The sequence below is a fragment of the Peromyscus californicus genome, unplaced genomic scaffold (genome assembly GCF_007827085.1).
Source record: "Peromyscus californicus insignis strain IS unplaced genomic scaffold, ASM782708v3 Scaffold_20__1_contigs__length_68692818, whole genome shotgun sequence".
Taxonomy (NCBI): Eukaryota; Metazoa; Chordata; class Mammalia; order Rodentia; family Cricetidae; genus Peromyscus; species Peromyscus californicus.
Genome location: NW_026294503.1, coordinates 66,547,802 through 66,562,867, shown reverse-complemented (window position 1 = coordinate 66,562,867; position 15,066 = coordinate 66,547,802). Strand labels below are relative to the sequence as shown.

Below are 15,066 nucleotides of genomic sequence, written 5' to 3'. Positions count from 1 at the left end.
AATTGTGGTCCTCATGCACGTGTAACATATGCTCTACCCACTGAGTGTTCCCTCCAGCGCTGGGTCCAACTCTGGTGTAGGACATGTTGTGGGTTTGGATATATGTGTAGCGACATGCACCCACCATTACAGCACCCTACGGAATCATCTCACTGTCTTGAAAATCCTGTCATTACGTGTGCTAATAGACTAGCAAGTCTTGCACAAGACATCTGCCTAATGTTTTTCTAAACCTAAAAACCTCCACCCTAACACTTTTCTCACACTCTTGTGTTCTGGGGCAAAAGAGAGCCAGTTTAAACAGGACATTTGCAATTCTCATTCCTGAATGGTTTCATTCGTCTTTTGTTGTAGATCTCTGGTTTTGAAGGGAGACATTCCTTCCTCGGTACACCAACCCCTAGGGGGCAACTCAGTCCAACAACGAATAGTCTACAGGTGGCCTCCAGGGTCCGAGGAGACACAGCCACCTGCTATCAGGAGCAGGTGCCAGAGCCCTCCCCGGCCCCTCCCAGCCGCCTTTGATCCGCCCACATCCCCATACATCAGATGTCTCCGAAGCCATGTGTCACTTGTGTCTCTCATCATCTGTAATAAAGGGAGTTCAGGGGCTGGGCGCTCCTGATTCATCCAGCAAAGGAGCCCCCGGGGGAGGCAAGAAAAAGTCATTTTATCTGTACCCTATCTGCCAAGAGGAGACCTGGCTGGAGAGGGACAGATGTCCCTGTGTCTTAGTTTTCAGGAAAAGGTGACCACAATGGTTGTTACTCTTGTAAGCCAATGTTCCGTAAGGATTATCCCCTTTAAATATCTTGCCTACTTTTCTGTTTTTAATGCCTAGAACTGATAAACTCTTCTTCTTCTTGTTGGGGAGGAGGACAGGCAAAAATTTAATGGGGGTGGAATTGAAATAACAAAACGTTGAAAAGCACAGCCTGGAGTTTTTTAAGGGCCCGTTGGACCCCAGCCCCTCCTCTGGCAACACGGAGAGCCCATTTCTTCCCCATGGGGACGCCTCGGGTTTCTCTGTCTCTCCATCTTTGCCTGGCGCCGCCATCTTCGCCACCCCCAATAACCACATCACACCGTACCACGTGGGCAAACAGCTTGGCTGTTATTATGCCCTCTGACGGACTAACTGGAGCCCATGTCAGCTGCCCCCAGGGACCGCCTGACCACCCTAGGATGCCCCAAGGGGAACGTAGGCTCTGAGGCATAACCAAGAGCCCAGTCTGAGGCACCTGTTTCTTCCAAAGTCATTCCCAGTGGTCCTGGTACCAAGGCCCTCTCTGAGTCCCTGGAGTGGGGGAGGAAGGAGTTAATCCAGGTTGGGCTGTCAATCATATGGGAAGTTTCTGAAGCAGAAGCACCCTGGACATCTGCTCCACTTGGCGCCCTCTCCCCCCTAGCCAGACCCACTGGAATTTTCTACTGAAGATCTTGGTAGTGATGACCTACATAATTGGAGGGAAGCCTGTGGAGATAAGGTGGTGAAATTATTATAATGCAGGAGATAAGCACAGGAAATTCAGGATTCTGGGCCGTTTATAGGGAGATTCATGGACAGGTGAAGAGAAAGAGACAGAAATCTTTGCAAGTGAGTGGTAATTTCCTAAATGAAGGACCCAAGAAGTCCCCTTCCAGTGACCCAAAAGGGGTTTCCAACATACAAATTAGCTGACTCCATCCTGCCAGCCCAAGCAGGACTATTTAAGGGGCAAGCTGGGCCAAAAGTGCAGCTGCGTCCCTGCCCCAAGCAAGGCCTGCCTGCCGCTGCTCTGCCGGTCCTTGCCCACCCACAGTCAGCCATGAGCCGCCAGTTGACCCTCTATCCCGGTGCCGAGCGCCTGGGCTTCAGTGGCTGCTCTGCTGTCATCTCCGGCCGGTTCAGCAGCAGCCACGCCTCAGTCCGGGCCGGGATCAAGGGTACCGCTTTCGGCAGCAGGAGCTTGTTCTGCATGGGGGGCGGCCGGCGGCTGTCATTGAGCTCCGCCGGGCGGAGCGGTGGCTTTGCGCTGGGCCACGGAGGGGCGAGTGGTGGGCGTCCCGGGGGCTTCGTGGGCACCATCTTTGGCAGCGCAGGACTGGGGCCCACGTGCCCATCCGTGTGCCCACCCGGCGGCATCCCCCAGGTCATCGTCAACAAGAGCCTCCTGGCCCCACTCAATGTGGAGCTGGACCCGGAGATCCAGAAGGTGCGCGCGCAGGAGCGGGAGCAGATCAAGGCTCTGAATAACAAGTTCGCCTCCTTCATCGACAAGGTGGGTCCCTGCATTGCACTGGTGGGCGCCACAAGGTGCAGTGCATTCTCGATCGATCTGCTGCTGCTAATGAGTGAGAACTGGGGCGAGCCTCCTCCTTTCTGTCATCTGTCAAAGGGGTCCAATAATATGTTTTACCCCAGCGAAGAGTCGCTGGGATCAAGGATTCAGTGTGCTCAGGACAGTACCTGGCACACTCACCCCTTCCATGTGGGACAAGACACCTGTAGTGTGAGTCCTATGAGGGCTTCCGATGTTAGAGAAGAGGATGAGGACCCACATCCAGAGCAGGGTCAAGAGAGGGATGAAGGCCAGAGAATGTCATAAGGCACAGAAGTAAAGGAAGGGAGGGTGGATTTCCAGAAGAGGGGAGAGAAAAGGGCCCGAAAATTCAAATCAGGTTTAGAGACATTTGCAGGGAAGGCATACCAAAATGTTCAGCAATGGGATAGCGTCTTTGTCGGGGATCAGAGGCAGGGACCCCAGGGAATGGGAAAGGGACAAGAAGTGGGTTTCTCTCACCTGGACCCTTGTAAGAGATCTTGACAGTGAGGATGCTGGGGACATAATAACAACAGCTGGCACTGATGGAGAGATTACTGTATTCTTGGGTTGCCCCATCAACTCCTATCAGCTTGAGACCTCTGCTTCTGTTCTGGCTTTTATGTGCAAGAGTCAAGGCCTGAAATGAGGACGAATAAGCCATGCTGGTGGAACAGTCAATGTGTTTTTCTCCTCCCAGATCTTTACTCTAGCGTGTTTCCGTCTGTCCCTAAGCCCAGAGACAGGTAGGAAGGAAAGTCTGGTGAGCAGCAGAGGAAATGGGAGGCATCCTGAACTATGTGAGAACTGGCTTTGAACAAACTGAAAAACCAACAAATTGCATCCAAACCCTAAGGGAAAAGGGAGCATCATCCCTCCCGAATGCCCGGTTTCTCCCCTACTCCCCTACCCTCCAATTCTCAGCATCTTTAGCAAGAGAAACTGACCCAGTCACGAGGCAACTGGCCAGGCAGATGACACCATTGTTCAAGCTTGGCTCTTGCGTTCCCGTGGACGGTGTCTTCCCTTGAACTTTCAGATCCCACGTGCCCCTGGCTGAAGGTGCCTCAGATAAACCTTCATTCCCTCTGTCCCACTCTCAAAAGGCAACAGCACCGGGGGACTGTGGGCCATGATCGCCTTTGGGTTCCAGGTGCGCTTCCTGGAGCAGCAGAACCAGGTGCTGCAGACCAAGTGGGAGCTGCTGCAGCAGCTGGACCTGAACAACTCCAAGAGGAGCCTGGAGCCCGTCCATGAGAGCTATATTAGCAATCTGCAGAAGCAGCTGGAGATTCTGTCTGGGGACAGGGTGAGGCTGGACTCGGAGCTGAGGAACATGCGGGAAGTCGTGGAGGACTGCAAGAAGAGGTAAGTGGGAGGCAGAGAAGGCGTCCCCAGGAAGTGGCTGCACAGGGCTCCCTGTCAGGCTAGCTCCTTTGCTGAGACCATGGATGTTTCTTTCATATCCTACAGGAAGAGACACCTGGATAGAAGGGGGTTGGGAAGATGGTAGGTCTACCCAGAATGCACCTCTGCATTTCCCAGGAAATCTGTTCCACTTCTAGCTCTGGAAATGGAAGACAAGGGCAAAGAGCACTGGCCAAAACTCATTTGTTCAGCCTGAATGGCTTCCCTTAAGTAAGGTTCCCCCAAAACACAGACACCCCACCAACCCTGGAACAAAATTTAAAACTAAGCAAAATGAAATTTAAAACTTAGTTCATCTTGAGTGTACATAGAAAGTGGAGTCTGATCTTTAAAGAAAATATGGAGAGATTAGAGAGACATGAACCTGGTATTTGGAAAGTTGGCTTCTAGCTGCCAGGCCTGTAGGGACAGGAGCTAGCTGGCATGGTTCCAAGGGGTGGAGATGTCAGTGCTGACATATTTCTCTTGTTCCACATCTAAAAGGCCTGACCACCCTATTCTGCCATCCCCTCAGCCAGAAGCCTGGCCTGAGCTCTGCATAGAGACCCTAACAGAGTTGGCGATTGCCCTGACGGCAGAGAGACTATGGGCACAGGCTTACAGAAATATTTTCAGACGGTCTCAGTGAGTACAGGATAACTGAGATCAATGGAACTTGGATGGGGCTGGGTCTCAGGTGGAGAGCTGAGCAGGGTCTGCCGAAGAGGGGCAGAGGACACAGTCCAGAGGTCCAGGGCAGAGGCGGTGCTGACTCTGGGCCTTCTGTGGGGTAAAGATCTGGAGTTCCTGAACTGCTTCTCACTGGGTGGCTTTAGGTAGGCCTCTCAGCCCTCTGTGAACTACAGCGTTATTGCAGTACCTGTAACATCAAACACTGATGACTATCTCAACACCTAAAAGAGCTTCTGAGAGAATGGCCAACAGCAGTGTATCAACAGCTCTTAAAGCTCCAAGTTCAGCACAGGGCATGTGTTGTCTGCCGGACGCCCAGAGTCCTGAACGTTAGTTTCAGCTTCAGTGTTAGCTACCTTTGTGACCTTGGCCAAGCACACTGATTTCCCCCCCTCACATATAAAATCAGGACAACAGAATAGACCTCATAAAATAACAGAATGGATTTTATTAGAATGGTTGTGGAGCTGGGTGTGGTGGTGTATGCCTTTAATCCCAGCACTGGGGAAGCAGAGGTAGGAGGATCTCTGTGAGTTTGAGCCCAGACTGGTCTACACAGTGAGTTCAAGAACAGCCAGGAATACATAGAGAGACCCTGTCTCAAAAAACAAAATCAAAAACAACAAAAACAAATAAACAAAAAAGAAAGGAAAATAAAAAAAGAGCTGTTATGGGAAACAAATGAGATGATGAAACATTTAGCATGTCCTTTGGCAGGCAGCAATGAGAAAAAAAATATTATCCACTATTATTATAGTTGTTTAAAATCATCACCTGTAAACAGGTGAAGGTGTGTGTTGAATGTGTGGTCTCTGGAAGGAAATAATGCAAAACCATTTGTAACTATTGCCATTGCTTCTGACAGTCATCTTGATCCACTGTCTCCTATGTATCTTATGAAATAGAAAGATACAAAATACTAAAATCTAATCAGTCTGGCAGCCAACACATGCTTTAATTTTTATCTCCAGGCAGTAGGTGTCATTAAATATTTACAAGATGAGATAGAGACCAGAGTGAGGATGAATATTTGTTATATAATGCCCTCTCAAGGCTTTCAGTTACCTGCCAAGTGACACACAAAATCTGGGATAAATAGCGTGAACTATTTTCTTTGTGTTTATCCAACGTCATTAGGAAAACAGGGCAACCTCAGAAAACATCTCAGGCGTCTTTATTTTGTTTGTTTAGTTGTATTAGGGATTGAACCAAGTACCCCCTACATGTTAAGCAAGTGCTCTACCCCTGGGTTACAGCCCCAGCCCCCCAGTTACATCCTAATAACTCACCTTTCTAACTCACATTGAATTTGCTTCATTCATACTTTCTGGGTGGAGGAGCTGCCTTTATGTACCTTAGGGATGCATGAAGAACTGTAAAGTGTTACTTATATCTAAGCGTGTAGAAGGAGCTATTTTCTAGCATTAGATCCACTCCTTTTAATGCAGTAAAATATGTATAACAAAATTTTACCATTTGGGGCTTTTTAAATAAAAATGTCAATGATACTACTTTCTCAATATACAATATATCCACATGAAAAACACCCTGGGCTCATTCAAATGCTGTTCCTAAGACCTTGCTTTAGCTGAAATGGGAGTCTGAACCTGGTATAACACAGTTTCAAAGTGAGAGTCCTGCTTCTGCTTGATGGACTGAGCATCACATCACAGTGGGGTGAACCTTTCTCCTGCAACATGGAGGAGGCCACTTGTGAAGGGGAATTACAGTGGATCCGCATGTCCCCAACCCCAACCCAGTTCTGTCTCAGGCAAATCATGTCAGGGCAGACTGTGGACTAAAGAGCTGGGGGTAAAAAAACCCTCTTTGGAGCAGTGTTCCTTCTCGGAGAAGGCTGTTGGCCTGGGGTAAATAAACACTGTAGCCATCCAGAGGTGACTGTTACCACACAGTGGAAGTTTGCAGAGCTGAACTGTCCCGATGGCGATGCTGTGTTCCCTAACAGGTACGAGGTGGAGATTAACAGACGTACTGCTGCTGAGAATGAGTTCGTGGTGCTGAAGAAGGTAAGGGTGGGGTGCTGCTGGGGTAGGAAGGAAGTTAGAGCCTTTCCAACCATCTGTCACAGCGATGCGCACAGGGCAAGGGCAGGGACACTTTGGGCAACTCAGTTCTTAGGGACTCTTAACTTCTCAGCTCCTTCAGCTAAGGGGAGGCCCTTGGGTGCTTGCTGCTTCTGGAACCTGCAAACTTAGCACCCAGCTTATATCCCGGGTAGTCTACTGCATTTCTGCTGTGGCCATTGTACTCACACGAGTGAGTTTCTGCTTAGGGACTGGGCTGTTCTTGAAGCATGAAGTGAAGGAGGATGAAGAGCTAAAGAGCCTCCACTCCAAATGTCGAGGGGCAGGAGGGCAGGGTGGGCAGGTCGGGAAGGGCAGCCTGACTGTCATGTGTGTCCCCAGGATGTGGACGCTGCTTACATGAACAAGGTGGAGCTCCAGGCCAAGGTGGACTCCTTGACAAACGACCTCAAGTTCTTCAAGGTCCTCTATGAAGGGGTGAGGACTTCCCCGACCTCTCTCAGGGAGCTGTTGCTAGGGTTGGAAGGGAAAAGCCTTTTTGTCCCGGTGCAGCTGACATTCACTGAGACCATACTGAGGGCTGCCACAGAGCCAGATTTAGCTTTGAGGAGACCATGATGGCAACCATCACGGTCTCTGTCCTCCAGGCTTGGCAGGAGAAACAGCATGTGAAGGAACTTTGGGGGAGCAGAGGAAGGCATGTGAAGGAACTTTGGGGGAGCAGAGGAAGGCATGTGAAGGAATTTGGGGGAGCAGAGGAATGTGAACCATGCCTGGGCCTTCAGGGAATTTCTCTGGAGAGAGGAGGTCTGGGAAGGGAAAAGTGGCAGGTGACTCCCTTGAGGCATTTGAGTGCCATCTGGAGTTTTGACATGGTTAGCATTGCTGGCCTGAGTACACGTGGAGAGCAGACACGGTGCTGATCACAGGGGACTGAAGTTCAAGGTAGCCAGTCTCACTCCCAGCCGAGGAGGGGTAAAGATTTGGCCAGGGTGGGTCAGGAGAAGCGCTGTCCTCACAGAGAGCTCCCTAACATCCCCTGCTTGGCCACCAGGAGATTGCTCAGATGCAGTCTCACATCAGCGATACATCCGTCATCCTGTCCATGGACAATAATCGGCAGCTGGACCTGGACAGCATCCTCACTGAGGTTCGAGCCCAGTATGAGGAGATCGCTGTGAAGAGCAAGACAGAGACAGAGAACATGTACCAGTGCAAGGTGAGCCTGGTGCACAGTGTGCAGAGAGCCCTGAGCACAGCCATTGTGCTCTCAGTGTGCACGTGTGTATGTGCTAGTGAGTGTGCACGTGCATGTGTGGGCCTGGATGTATGTATGGGCTTAGTTGAGATCCCTTTGGTTTTGGAATTGGGCCTCATAGACCTGTGCCTCTCTGTGGTCCAGGAGGCCAGTCAGTCTTACCATATCTTAGGGACAAATATAGGGTTCGCCCTTCCCTCACTGCCGCCCTGGGTGACAGATGAGGCCGTGCCAACTACAACCCTCTTAAGTCTGTGAGTGATCCACACACCTCAGCTTTTCCTCTTGTTTCCAACTTTGGTGAAACAAGGACAGAAAGCAAACTGGAGCAAGTGATCATGTTTGAGAACCCACGGGCCCTGCTGAACCAGAGCAGGACCTCGCTCCACAGTGGAAGGAATTGCTGCTTTTCCAGTTCCCACCACTTTCCCTTCCTTCTTGGCTGGTGCTTATGCTGCCCCAGCAAGGAGACCACAGACACTGAGCACCCCTCTCTGTGATGAGGAGCACTCCCCTCCATGCTGAGCACCCACCCCATGCTGAGGAGCCCTCCCCTGGTGCTGAGCACCCACCCTATGCTGAGCACCCACCCCATGCTGAGGACCCCCCTTGTGCTGAGCACCTACCCCATGCTGAGGACCCCCCCCCTTGTGCTGAGCACCCACCCCATGCTGAGGAGCCCTCTCCTGGTGCTGAGCACCCCACCCTATGCTGAGCACCCACCCCATGCTGAGGACCACCCCCCTTGTGCTGAGCACCCACCCCATGCTGAGGACCCCCCCTTGTGCTGAGCACCCACCCCATGCTGAGTGCTCCTAAGCTGGTAAGTCCTTAACCACCTTGCCCTCTTCCCTTCTGTTCCAACCTCAGATCCAGGAGCTGCAGGCCACAGTAGGCCAGCATGGGGATGACCTCAAACTCACCAAGGCCGAGATCACAGATATCAACAGGCTGATCCAGAGGATCCACTCAGAGATAGGGAATGTGAAGAAACAGGTGGGTTCTATGCAGTGAGGCAGCGCATGGGTTTACTCAGCACCAGCCTTGGAGAGATTGGTCATCAGGTGGGATGGACTGGGTTGTGTGGAGGGTAGAGCATTCTGCATGCAGAACACATGCTGTAAGTGCTGTGGGGTCCAGTGGGACAAGAGTCGAGTGAGGACCCAAGGGACGTTTTATGAGAAGATGAGATCCTCCCAGGATGAAGAGCAGAGGGAGAGAGGAAATCGAGAAGAAGGTGTTGCCTCTAATACAAAGAGGGGCCTGCCTACCTGGAGTGACAGGCAAGGAGCAGAGAAGACCATCAGGCAGGAGATGGTGGTCAACTTCTAAGCCAGGGAGTGTGGCTGTGGTAGGTCAAGGATGCCACTCACTCTTAGGTTTCAACGTTGTTGGAGGAAGTGGAACCTGTGGTCAGCTTTAGATAGATCAGGGAGGCAGCAGTCATCTGCCCTAGCCCTGCTTGGCTGTGGCCTTCCTCATGGTGTTGTGAGGTGGGAATTGATCCCAGCATCCTCCTCAATGGGAGCATTTGATGGAAAACTCACTGGTGCCATACCTGTGATTCTGAAGCCACCAGTTTGTGGTGTATGGAAGCCAGGGCAAGCATTTAAGAGCCTCAACCACTCAGGCAGATCAAATGTCCCCCTGTTTCTTGTCCTCTTTATCCCCCACCTCTTCACTCTAAACATGAGTTTGAGTGCACGCGCGCGCGCGCGCACACACACACACACACACACACACACACACACACACACACACACCTCCTGTGTTCATTGGGTTTATGATCCCAGGATTAAATAAGAATTTATGGATTTTTTGTTTATTTAAGACTGATAGGGGCTGGAGGGATAGCTCAGCCGTTAATGGCTAGGCTCACAACCAAAAATATAAGACTGATAGACATGCATGAAAAATGCAATATTCAAGGTATTTTCAGTAATAGACTGTGTCCAATTGATACAATGCTGTATGCTCACAGTTGGGCAAGGATCCCAGAGCCATCCACGTTCCGAGTCATTGTAGCAAAGCTTCAGGCTCAGTGAGGATGTGGGATCATTCTTCTAACTGTCAAACTTTTAGCTCAGGATGCCACTGTGTTTTGACTGTCAGGGAAGATGTCTCTGTGGGAAATGTGGGGGATCCCTTGTGAAATTCACTTCATGTTGTATCCTCTGAGACTCCTAGCCAAGGGGCATATCTCCCCTTCTCTCCCCTTCCACCGAGGAAGAAGCTCACTGCATCACATCTGAGTCTCTTGGTGTTTGTGGTGTTTGAAAGAATGTTCAGATCTCACGTCCTTCCAACGCAGACTATTCTTAAGACCCAAGCCTTTGGCATTCCCAAGTTTACCCTGTGACACTTGGTCAGTGAAAGAGCAGAGGACAGTTTGACCAAATTTGTGTCACCCTTCTGCATGCCTAGTCCTCCCCGGTCCTGAGGATGAGCCACGATTTCCCAGGTCAGGCAGGTTGGTCCTGGGAGTCTCCTCCAGGCTATGAACCACTCATCCAAAATTCTGGGGGTGCTGGCAGATCTGGAGGGCTGCTTATCAGAGGAGGTGACAGCTGAGGAAAATACCTAGAAATCCATTTCGAGTTCGGACCAGCTGTTGATCCTTCACTATGAAGCAAGCTTCTATAAGAAAGGGACACCCCGCCGGGCGGTGGTGGCTCACGCCTTTAATCCCAGCACTCGGGAGGCAGAGGCAGGCGGATCTTTGTGAGTTCGAGGCCAGTCTGGTCTACAGAGCGAGATCCAGGTACGGCGCAAAGCTACACAGAGAAACCCTGTCTCGAAAAACAAAAAAAAAACAACAAAAAAAAAAAAACAAAAACAAAAACAAAAAAAAAAAAAAGAAAGGGACACCCCAAAAAGAGAAGGCTAAAACTTAGACCCCACCAAAACACCCTCAAACTAAAAGACCCAAGACGTTCCCAGAGTCCTTACGGGTATAAACACACAAGCCCTTGACAGATTGCAAGATTCCTAACTGGAGGTGTTTGCCACCTGCAAAGCCTGCTAGGCATGCAAACGCACCTCTGAAGCCTGCTCTTGCTCCTTCCTATGATTCTCTGCAGGATGGGTGGGGCAGACTGAAATTGTGGAGGACGTATCAGACAGATATTTTACTGAGTAACTTACTAGCTGCCATTTCCCCCCTCAGAATTTATGAGCACTCCTAAGATAGCCTGTGTTATGCAGAACTGCTGAACTTTAGCCACAGGGGGACTTTCATCCAGGTAGAATCTGACAGCTGATGGTTTTAAATCAAGTGGGCAGGGCCAGTGGCACATACTCAAGTAGCCCATCTTCTTTATGCCCGTCTGTCTCCTCTCAGGGAAAGATGTCTACCTTTAGAGGCTGAGGCATGGGTGGTGGTGGTGGTGGTGGTGATGGTGGTGAGGTGGATGGTGCCTGGAGTCAGGGAAAGGATAAACTCACTGCCAGTGACCCTCCAGTGGGATTGATCCATCCCAAAGCATTTGTTACCCATCAGCATCAGGGGAGGAGGGCTGGGCAGGACTTCAGACCCAAAGTGCTGAATCTGTCTGTCTCTCAGTGCTCCAACCTGGAGACGGCCATTGCTGATGCTGAACAGAGAGGTGACTGTGCCCTCAAAGATGCCCGAGCCAAGCTGGACCAGCTGGAGGGTGCCCTGCAGCAGGCCAAGGAGGAGCTGGCCCGGATGATGCGGGAACACCAGGAGCTCATGAATGTCAAGCTGGCCCTGGACATGGAGATCGCCACCTACCGCAAGTTGCTGGAGAGTGAGGAGAGCAGGTAGGATCAGCACCCATCGTCTGGGGAAGTTTCCTCTCTGCTTTAACAGGAAGACCGAGGACAATTAGGCTCTGTGCAGGTCCTACGGAAGTGAGACCACACAACAAATGTGCTTGCCTTGTGGTAGGGAAGACACAAATGAGACAGTAAGAAGGATCCAGTTGTAAAATTCCTAAAAGGCCATGGGAGAGCGAGTATCAATGTCACCACTCTTAGGGAATGTCCCCTGACTCTTCAAGGTTCTTGGATGGCAGAGAGGCAAGAACTATCTCCCAGAGACATCCAAGTTCAAAGTCACTGTGGCAAAACTTGAGGCTCAGTGAGGATGTGGGATCACTCTTCTTTTTCTTTTCTTTTTTCTTTTTTTTTTCTATTACCAGTTGATACAGTACAAATTCTTATCCTAATAGTGAAATGTTTCATTGAGGCTTGCCCAGTAATTGAGTAAAACCAAAACTTATTATAAGCCACCGTCATCCTAGGGTTCCCCCTGCTATGTAGCCTCCCTGGTTCTGTGGGCTGCAGTCTGATTGTCCTTTACTTTATATCTAGTATCAACTTATGAGTGAGTACATACCATGTTTGTCCTTCTGGGTTTGGGTTACCTCACTCAGGATGATATTTTCTAGTTCCATCCATTTTGCATTTGCAATTTGCATGCCTGCAAATTTCGTGCTGTCATTGTTTTTCTCTGCCAAGCAGTACTCCATTGTGTAGATGTACCACATTTTCTTAATCCATTCTTCAGTTGACGGGTATCTAGGTTGTTTCCAGGTTCTGGCTATTACGAATAATGCTGCTATGAACATAGTTGAGCATGTATCTTTGTGGTATGATTGAGCATTCCTTGGGTATATGCCCAAGAGTGGTATGGCTGGGTCTTGAGGTAGATTGATTCCCAATTTTCTGAGAAACCACCATACTGACTTCCTCAGTGGTTGTACAAGTTTGCACTCCCACCAACAGTGGAGGAGTGTTCCCTTTGCTCCACATTCTCTCTAACATAGACTGTCATTAGTGTTTTTGATCATAGCCATTCTGACAGGTGTAAGATGGTATCTCAGAGTTGTTTTGATTTGCATTTCTCTCATGACTAAGGATGTTAAGCATTTCCTTAAATGTCTTTCAGCCATTTGAGATTCTTCTTTTGAGAAATCTCTGTTTAGCTCTGTAGCCCATTTTTTTTAATTGGATTATTCAGTATTTTGATGTCTGGTTTCTTGAGTTCTTTATATACTTTGGAGATCAGCCCTCTGTCAGATGTGGGGTTGGTGAAGGTCTTTTCCCATTCTGCAGGCTGTCTTTTTGTCTTATTGACCATGTCTTTTGCCCTACAAAAGCTTCTCAGTTTCAAGAGGTCCCATTTATTAATTGTTGCTCTCAGTGTCTGTGCTACTGGTGTTATATTTAGGAAGTGATCTGTGCCAATGCGTTCAAGAGCACTTCCTACTTTCTCTTCTATCAAGTTCAGTGTAACTGGATTTATGTTGAAGTCTTTGATCCACTGGACTTGAGTTTTGTGCATGGTGACAGATATGGATCTATTTGTAATCTTTTACATGTTGACATCCAGTTATGCCATCACCATTTGTTGAAGATACTTTATTTTTCCATTGTATAGTTTTGACTTCTTTGTCAAAAATCAGGTGTTCATATGTGTGTGGATTAATGTCAGGGTCTTCAATTCGATTCCATTGGTCTGTATGTTGGATTTTATGCCAGTACCAAGCTGTTTTTATTACTGTAGCTCTATAGTAGAGCTTGAGGTCAGGAATGGTGATGCCTCTAGAGGTTGCTTTATTATACAGGATTCTTTTAGCTATCCTGGGTCTTTTGTTTTTCCATATGAAGTTGAGTATTGTTCTTTCCAAGTCTGTGAAGAATTGTATTGGGATTTTGATGGAGATTGCGTTGAATCTGTAGATTGCTTTTGGTAAGATTGGCATTTTTACTATGTTAATCCTACCTATCCATGAGCATGGGAGATCCTTCCATTTTCTGATATCTTCTTCAATTTCTTTCTTTAGAGACTTAAAGTTCTTATCAAACAGGTCCTTCACTTGTTTAGTTAGTGTAATCCCAAGGTATTTTATATTGTTTGTGGCTATTGTAAAGGGTGATGTTTCTCTGACTTCTTTCTCAGCCCTTTTATCATTTGTGTATAGGAGGGCTACTGATTTTTTTTGAGTTGATCTTGTATCCTGCCACTTTACTGTAGGAGTTTATCAGCTGTAGGAGTTCCCTGGTAGAATTTTAGGGGTCACTTATGTATACTGTCATATCATCTGCAAATAGTGACAGTTTGACTTCTTCCTTTCCAGTTTGTGGGATCATTCTTCAGATTGTCACACTAGAGAGTAACAGTGGGGAGTGACTCCTTCCTTACAGCAGAGTTCTCCTTGGAGGTGGCTTGGGAATGGGAAGACATGAGTCGGGTTGGGGTTGGGACTTGCTGATGGGAGAGAATCTCGGAGGTGATTGTTTATGGTGGATTGACCTGTTTGTTTTCTCTCTGTAGGATGGGTGGTGAATACCCAAATTTAGTGAACATTTGTAAGTACCTGCATGTCTTGGTCTGTCCTTGGTTACCTTATTAGGAGTCTAGGTAGGTCTGATTCCATAGCACAAAGGAGAAATTGGAATCACAGAGAGAGTGGGAGTGAGGATGGGTTACAGACAGATTGCGGGGCCTGGCTTCAACGACAAGAGAAGCAATGGCTGGAGAATGATAATATGTTGAAATATGAAAAACACCCAGTGATTCCCAACAGTGCATGTTCCAGCTGTATGCTGCAAATGATGCTTGATGGGAGCACTTTTCCTACTGAGGCCAGAACAGCATGGCCACCCCCTTAGCATACTTCTCTTTCAGGAGTTTAAAGTCTTACACTGGTCTATAGATCCAGACCACTTGTAAAAAAGGTTGAATATTTGGGGTTAAGTACAGGTAAAACGAAGCCATGGATATGATGGGTGCCACAAAGATATCTTAGTAAAGAGGGAGAGAGTGGGGGGAGCTAAGGGAGTGGCCATGGTGCCCTTGCAGGGCTTTGACCAGGATGGAGACTAACTGGGGCTGGGGTCTTCTCTCATCCTTTCCAGCTGTCGTTAGCAGTACCAGTGCAGGACCAGGAGGTGCTGGCTTCAGTGTGGACTTAGGTTCCTTGAGCAGTTATAGCTACAGACCTCTGGCCCTGGAGGTCAAGACCAAAGGCAGCTGTGGCAGCGAGCTCAAGGATCCCCCAGCCAAGACTTCAGGTAGCAGCTGTGCAACCAAAAAGGCGTCCAGATGACGGACAGGCGGCAGCGCTGTGACAGAAGGCTGTGGGCCGCATCCTCCTCCTGCTCCTTTTCCCTGGGTCCCTTTCCAAGTCGCGAAGTGTATTCCCTACCCCTGAAATCCCAACCTGTTCTCCCAGCCCTGTTTTCCTCGGTGCAGAGAACTGTCTGGTGCAGGAAGGTCAGTTATGGGCTCTCTCAGCGACCTCTCTCCCACTCACTTTTTATTGGGTGACTGCTCCACACAGAGAGGAAGCACAGACCCGAGATGTTTCCCTGCAGCCAACAGCAAGCCCCT

The 15,066-nt window shown here is 49.1% G+C and overlaps 1 protein-coding gene across 2 annotated transcripts; it reads left to right on the top strand.

Annotated features, from left to right (window-relative positions):
- Positions 1-1,808: 1,808 nt before the first annotated feature.
- Positions 1,809-15,066, top strand: LOC128116366 (keratin, type II cytoskeletal 72). 2 transcript variants are annotated; one of them, XM_052747545.1, is made up of 9 exons: positions 1,809-2,261; positions 3,457-3,671; positions 6,370-6,430; positions 6,830-6,925; positions 7,503-7,667; positions 8,577-8,702; positions 11,269-11,489; positions 14,008-14,042; positions 14,592-15,066. In XM_052747545.1, the coding sequence occupies exons 1-9, from the start codon at positions 1,809-1,811 to the stop codon at positions 14,780-14,782; spliced, it is 1,563 nt and encodes a 520-aa protein (XP_052603505.1). In that variant the 3' UTR covers positions 14,783-15,066. The 2 variants fall into 2 exon arrangements, with proteins under 2 accessions (XP_052603505.1, XP_052603506.1); XM_052747546.1 differs by lacking the exon at positions 8,577-8,702.

Coding starts and splice junctions, on each gene's coding strand:
- LOC128116366 (XM_052747545.1), top strand. CDS start 1,809: ATGAGCCGCCAGTTGACCCTCTATCCCGGTGCCGAGCGCCTGGGCTTC. Junction 2,262..3,456: donor TCGCCTCCTTCATCGACAAG/GTGGGTCCCTGC, acceptor TTTGGGTTCCAG/GTGCGCTTCCTGGAGCAGCA. Junction 11,490..14,007: donor CTGGAGAGTGAGGAGAGCAG/GTAGGATCAGCA, acceptor TTCTCTCTGTAG/GATGGGTGGTGAATACCCAA.